This window comes from Dipodomys ordii, unplaced genomic scaffold (genome assembly GCF_000151885.1).
Source record: "Dipodomys ordii isolate 6190 unplaced genomic scaffold, Dord_2.0 Scaffold34, whole genome shotgun sequence".
NCBI lineage: Eukaryota > Metazoa > Chordata > Mammalia > Rodentia > Heteromyidae > Dipodomys > Dipodomys ordii.
In genome coordinates, this window is record NW_012267250.1 from 13,856,138 (window position 1) to 13,863,605 (window position 7,468).

Genomic DNA, 7,468 nt, shown 5'->3' on the forward strand with positions numbered 1-7,468 from the left:
GGAAACAAAGGAGGAGGCTACAATGCTTGATAAGAAACGTACTCATTATCTTGCCCATGTAATTGTAACCCCTCTGTACAGTATTTTCACAATAAAAAAAGAAAAATTAAAAAAAGAAAAGAAAAGAATCAAGAGAAATATCAAATGATAGACCACTGACAGAGATTAAGAGAGAATCTGTATAGCCAAGTAATGAGCTTGGAATGAACAAGGAATGAACTAACATGGAAATGGAAAACAAACCCAGGAACAAAGGCCACTAATCCTGAAGTCTGTGAAAATGGTGTGTGGTTTTTTTCTTCCTTCATGATTAACTTGGCTACCAGCTTTCTTTACTAGATCTTTTGGCCACTCTCCCTAGGAAATGAACCTTGATCAACATTGGAAAATACAATTGTTTATCTACCTGTCTTTAAACACTGGGACAGCAACAGTGGCCATCATTCTAGCTATGCAAAAGGCTAAGAACTGAGGATCCCAGTTAAAAGCAAACCCAGACCGACAAACCCAGGAGATTTATCTCCAATTAACCAGCAAAAAGCCAGAAGTAGAGGTGTGGCTCAAGTGGTCTAATCGCAGCCTGAAGAGAAAAAGCTAAGGGACTGAGCCCAGGTACAGTCCCAGTACCAACACAAAAATAAAAAGGGGCAAATGGAAAAAGAAATAATTGACTTGAAGGAGCCATGGCTCAACCTAATAACTACAAATTTGATCCAGTTTTTCCCTTAGTTATGGGGCTTGAACTCAGGGTCTGGAAACTGTCCTTGAGCCTCTACTCAAGGCTAGCATTCTACTCCTTGAGCCACAATGCCACTTCCGGTTTTTGGAAATATGAGTCTCACAGAGACTTTTCTGCCCGGGCTGGCTTTGAATTGTGATCCTCAGATCTCAACTTCCCGAGTAGCTAGGATTATAGGCGGTAGCCACTGGCACCCAGTTTGATCAGTTAATTTTATCCTGGATCATTATGAGTGGATTATTTTATTTGCCTGTACGATTTCTTGACCTGCTTTTGGGTAATATCCAATTAAGACAAATTGTCTTTGAACATGCTTAGAAGGTGTTGAGTTTCCTCTATGGCTGGACAAAGAGCGCCCAGCAGGCATAGTAGGAAGCTTCCAGCAGTCTATGGTCAACTAGACTCACCCCAAGGACCTCACCCAGCCAGGAGCCCAGACAATCAACAAACAGTTCTATGTGAAATGATAGGAAAACACTGGCAAACAACCAATTCACCAAAACCCAAAAAAGGTTTCTAACTGCTTTTTATAAATGCACAGTGCTTGATGTGGTATGGGATGGTTCTAGCAGCTCATACGGACATTTCCTTTACTTTGTGGCTTCAATGCAGTCATTTCCCAACAGTCCTCCTGAAGCCATTCTGTACATATTTTGGAGTTAGATGGAAGCCATCCATACTCTGTATGACAAAGATGGATCTCCCTAAATTCTTTGTGCTAAAAAGTTTTCTGCCTAGCTGGGTGCCAGTGGCTCACATCTGTAATCCTAGCTACTCAGGAGGCTGAGATCTGAGCATCACAGTTCAAAGCTAGCCTGGGCAGGAAAGTCCATGAGACTCTTATCTCCAATTAACCACTCAGAAAACCAGAAGTGGCGCTGTGGCATACGTGGTAGAGCACCAGCCTTGGGCTGAAGAGCTCAGGGACAGTGCCCAGGCCCAGAGTTCAAGCCCAAAAACTGACAAAAAAAAAAAAAAAAAGTTTTCTGCTCTCACGTTATCCCAGGGTTTCAAAGGCCTGGACCACCGAAACTCTCAATTCAAACTTCCTCTCTGGTTTGTTGTTGTTGTTTGTTTTGATACTGTGGTTTGACATCAGGGTTTTGCACTTGCTAGGCAGGTACCCTGCCACCTGAGCCACTCTTCCAAGCTCCTCCCCTTTGTAAAATTATTTTGCCAGTCCTGGGGCTCGAACTCAGGGCCTGGGCACTGTCCCTGAGCTTCTTTTGCTCAAGGCTAGCACTCTACCACTTGAGCCACATCTCCACTTCTGACTTTTTCTGTTTATGTGGTACTGGGGAATTGAACCCAGGGCTTCATGCATGCTAGGCAAGCATTCTACCACTAAGTCACATTCCCAGCCCACCCCCAAGCCCTTTTTATATTCATTATATTTTTAATGAGCTCTCAATTTTTTTTCCTGCAATGTCCTTCCTGAACTATGATCTACCTATTTGTACTTCCTACATAGTGGGGACAACTGGCACTGTGCCCAGCTGTGGGATGAGAAGGGAATCCTGTGAATGTTTTGCCTGGGCTGGCCTCAAACTGCAGTGTTTTCCATTTTAGCCTCTTGAGTAGCTAAGATTACAGGTGGGAGCCATCACTCCCAGAATGTATTTATCTCTCTTTTAAAACAATGCCACATGCCTAAATTTGAATTTCCAACATATTGACCTGGGTGAATTCCTACTATATTTTTACAAACGAATCTTCCAGGAGAAACTGCTAGAAAAAGAAACAAGTAGCTAATGAAGTGACAAAGAGTTAGTATGAAAGGGAAAAAAATGATCAGTTACAGTGTCCTCACTCATGGGTGATATGTATCACCCCTGAAGCTGTGGCTCATTTGAAGAATTCTCCCAAAAGACAATCCTGAGATATGATCCTGTGTATAATGTTGCAGAAGTGCCTTGGCATTTTGTCTTGCTTTGTAAGAAAACAAAGAATATTGCTCCGACCAATGCTTCTCCTTCCAGAGGTATTAAACTGCTTAGATAAAAAAAAAAAAGAGACACAAGAGCGATGGTGCGGAAGAAAGAGATTTTATGAGATTTAACACCCTATAAATGTGCCAGGCAAGCAAATATGCAGGTGTGTTTTAAACAAATATCCACTTGAAATCCAAACCCTAAAGTTATAACCATTTTGTTGTCAAAATGGCTTACTAATACAACTAACCCCAGGACCCTAATGGTGATGGTTTTCTACAAAAAGAAAGGCAATGATCTATTGGATGATAAACAATACTAGGTATGTTCATTGCTCTTGATTTCTCCAGAGTACAAACATAAAAGGATAAGCCGATGAAATAACTCAAAGAGAAAGCACTTGGGAGGCTGAGATGGGAGAAGAATTTGAGTCTTGAAGTTCAAAACCAAGCTGTGCAACATAACAACATTCCAATTTTTTTTTTAATTTTTAAGTTGAGAGAAGGTACTTTTAGGATAAGAACAGAAAGAAAACAAAAGAAAGTTACAGAGACCAGAATGATGCAAGAATCATGTGTACCATAGAATGGGGGATTCAGAACCCACTAAGAAGCTACATACCAGTAGCTCACACCTGTATTTCTAGCTACTTATGAGATCGAGGATTACAGTTCAGAGCCGACCCAGACAGAAGAGTCAGGGTAAGACTTTTATCTCTGACCACAAAAAGCCAGAAGTGGAGCTGTGGCTCAATCAATAAAGTGCCAACTTTTGAGCAAACACCTAAAGGACAGTGCCCAGGCCTTGAGTTCAAGCCCCTGTACCAACACACACACACACACACACACACACACACACATCCACTAAGATTGATTGAAAAGCAAAAGAAAGATAGAAACAAGCAGCTTTTGCCCAAAGAAAATGGTGTGAGGAAAAACTGCTGATATTAAAGCAGAGAAACATGCACCATATCTGTATTACTAATAGAAATAAATCTAAAAACCACATGCTTACACAGCACATACTACTTAAACTCTGCTGACAAGACAAATGATATAGCCAGTAAGATGTTAAGTGTAATTATTGCAAGGCCTCAAACAATTTCATAGTGAAGCTAAACTCAAAGCTAAAATGATGTGTTTGGAGACAGGAAATTAGTATTAAATGGAAAGATGTTGGTGATATAAATTAAAGTAGAGATGTGGAGAAGACTTCTTGGAAATTCCACAGCTAACTTGATATAGGCTGTTAGAAATAAAGTGACAGAGTTGAATAGATTATCAAAAAAAAAGCTATAAATCAGAATGCATTAGAATAGCAAGGATTAGTGATTCAGCTGCAGTTAATGTGTCATATTTAGGAGCCTGGAAATGTGGTTAGGCAGAGTTGGTAGAACAATGTTTATTTTGCTAATGTCAACAAGGAATGTGTATATACACAGTGAAAAAGTAAAGAGTTTTACTTCTGAATATATGAAATCAAGTCAATCATTTTTGAAGGTTCTCTGTAGTTACTTTGTACCTAATATACAATAATTATATAGTTCCTCATAAATAACTAATCCTCCTTAAACAAATCCATACAAATGAGATGAAGAAAACAGTTTACATTTTAGATAGAGTGGCATTAACCTTCTATTTTCAGAGTTTCCATTGGTTTTCCCCAATATCCCTAAGATGTTCCTTCAGGGTTGAGGATATGGCTCAGGTGGTAGAACATCTTTCCAGCAAGCATGAGGCCCAGAGGTCAAATCTCATTAATACCTCAGTTCTATAGGCCTTTTATGAACAATTTCCCTCCTAAAAACTATGAAGAAGGAAATGTAAATGTAATTCTGAAGAGCTGAAATTTAAGAGCAATCCATCACATTATAAATCAGTTCTTACAATGTTCCTAAAATTTTGCCTGTAAAGCAATTTTCTGGATTCAAAGTCATTTTTTAAAAAAGTGTTGCAGCTGGAAAGGGAAGGTGGCTCAGTGGTAGAGCGCTTGCCTTGCATGCATGAGGCCCTGGGTTCAATTCCTCAGCACCATATAAGCAGAAAAGTCCAGAAGTGGTACTGTGGCTCAAGTGGTAGAGCGCTAGCCTTGAACTGAAGAGCTGAGGGACAGCGCCCAGGCCCAAAGTTCAGGTCCCATGACCAACAACAGTGTAATGAATTCTGATACTAAATCATGCCTAAGAAAACAGAAACTTTAATGATTGTATCTACCTATAATTTATAAAGAGCAATGTAAGTAAAATAAATACATCATAGTTATTATAATGATTTATTTATTTTTGGCAGTGTTGGCCTTCCATGTACATGATAGGCATGTATTCTGTCATTGAGCTACATTTCCAGACATTATAGTGATGGTTTGATATGTTGGGGTTTATTTAATGGCATAAAGAAAGGTAACATGGTTTAACAAGTCCAGTAATCCTTTTTTGTTTGTTTGCAAGTACTGTGGCTTGACCTCAGGGCCTGGGTTCTATCCCTTAGCATTTTCATTCAAAGCTGGCACTTTACCACTTGAGCACACAATTTCCAGCGTTTTGTTGGTTAATTGGTTATTAGAGTCTCCTGAATTTGTCTGCTTAGACTAACTTTGAACTGAGATCCTCAGATCTCGACTTCCTGAGTAGCTAGGATTACAGGCATGTGCCACCACAGCCCTGTCCAACAACCTTTTAGTAAAATATAGAATAGGAATAATTTGTAGTTTTCTTTCATTAATGAGACTCTCTTTTAATAGATTTTTTTTTGGTGCTGGTGAGGGGGCTTGAATTCAGGGCCTGAGTGCTGTCTCAGGACTTCTTTTACTTAAGGCTAGCATTCTACCACTCAGCTCCACGTTTGGATTTTTTTTTTTTTTGGTGGTTTAATGGAGATAACAGTTTCACAGACTTTACTGCTCAGGCTGGCTTCAAACTGCGATCCTTAGATCCAGCCTCCTAAGTAGCTAGGATTACAGGTGTGAGGCACCAGTACCTGGCTACTTTTAATAGATTTATAAGCTTTGAAAGAAGAAAAAACTGATATGAACAGAAAAGATGAAGGAAAATGAACCTGCAGTGGTTCAAAATTCAGTTATATAAGCCACCAGAGAATCATATTTATTAGAAATCATAAAATGAAGTATAACACACAGGGAGGGGGAAACACGCTAGAAGTTGTAGCCATAGACTTTGCTAGCACAGGCTGATGGCCTCTGCTCCAAATTTTCACAGGCTTTTGTGAAAATTGAATTATACCCAGACTCTCCCAGTGAATGTGTTTATTTTCTCCATCCTGCTGTCTATTAAGTCTTCATCCCAGTTATGAATCTAACGAATTCTCCCCATCTCCAGAGAGCAACCCACCGTTTTCACTGAGTCAGCCAAAGCTTCCCACTGCTGGAAGGGCATCGCTATCTGGCTCCTTCGCCAGTGGTCATAGCGGGCGCGACTCTCCTCATCGGTCAGAATCTCCTTGGCCTTCTGCAGCTTCTGAAATGTCTCCACTGGAAAACAAATGAAGAGATGAGCACTTCTCTTTTAAGAGGATTGTTTTAAAAGCAAAAAACCATCCATCAGATCTCATTAGAACCAGGGCCTTGCCATTTGCTGTGTGACCTTTAGGCTGGTTTACCTTGTCCAGCTTTAGTCCTCTCATTTGTAACCTGTATGATACAGACAAGTGAGATCCTGCACATGAGGCGCCTGGTACCAACATAGCTGCTCCCTTTACTGGGTTTCAGTGATGTGCCTTCTAGGGCCTTCTATGTCCTGCTAAGGATTCTCATCTTTTTACTGTCATTAGAGCAATGGGAAACTATTAGAAAGCTTTGGATACAATAGTGTTGGTGCTCAGTAAGTGGTAGTTTTGTCACTAGTCTATCTGACCACACAGCATGCAATAGAAACCTTTTATCTTTTTTTTGCCAGTCCTGGGGCTTGAACTCTGGGCCTGGGCACTGACCTTGAGCTTCTTTTTGCTCAAAGGCTTCTGGCTTTTTCTGTGTATGTGATACTGAGGAATCAAACTCAGGGCTTCATGCATGCAAAGAAGCACTCTACCACTAAGCCACCTTCCCAGCCCAATAGAAACCTTTCATGGCTCTGCTGGATACACTTCTAAAGTCCCTTCAGCCACAGTGTAGTTAAAACTTTCTGTAGTGCAGAAAGCAAGAACAATATATAAAATTCAAGTATATTTCCAAACATGATCAGTGAACAATCTGAAAATGAGATTAAGGAAACAATTCCTTTTTATTTATTTTTCTTTTTGGTCAGTTATGGGGCCTGAATTCTGGGCCTGGGAGCTGTCCCTCAGCTCTTCAGCTCAAAGCTAGAGCTCTACTACTTGAGCCACAGTGCCACTTTCAGCTTTTTCTGCTTCTGTGGTGCTGAGGAATCGAACTCAGGGTCTCATGCATGCAAGGCAAACACACTACCACTAAGCCACCTTCCCAGCCCCAACAATTCGGTTTTATAACAGCATCAAGAAGAATACAATACCTAGGAACTTATTTTTAACAAAAAGAGCACGGGATATATATTGAAAACTATATGAAGTTGCTGAAAGAATTTAAGAGTACCTAACTAAATGGAAAGATACCCTAGAATCCAGGATTAGAAGACTTAATATTGATAAAGTGGTAATAGTCCCCAAACTAATCCACAGATTCAATATAATTTCTATCAAGATCCCAGTTGCCTCTTTGTGTAAAAACGAAAGAGCTGGTCCTAAAAGACAGACACATAAAACCATCTCAGCACAAAATGATAAAGAAGTAAGACTGGTACTTCTTGGGCTCATTAATTCTTTTTTTT

At 40.1% G+C, this 7,468-nt stretch overlaps 1 protein-coding gene across 1 annotated transcript in view; it reads right to left on the reverse strand.

The window, feature by feature from the left end:
• The window catches only part of Dnajc12 (DnaJ (Hsp40) homolog, subfamily C, member 12), a 25,882-nt gene that overhangs the window by 6,772 nt on the left and 11,642 nt on the right, over positions 1–7,468 (reverse strand). Inside the window, exon 3 of the mRNA XM_013017098.1 lies at positions 6,017–6,156. Within this exon, the coding sequence (XP_012872552.1) occupies positions 6,017–6,156 (140 nt within the window). The remainder of the gene's footprint in view (positions 1–6,016; positions 6,157–7,468) is intronic.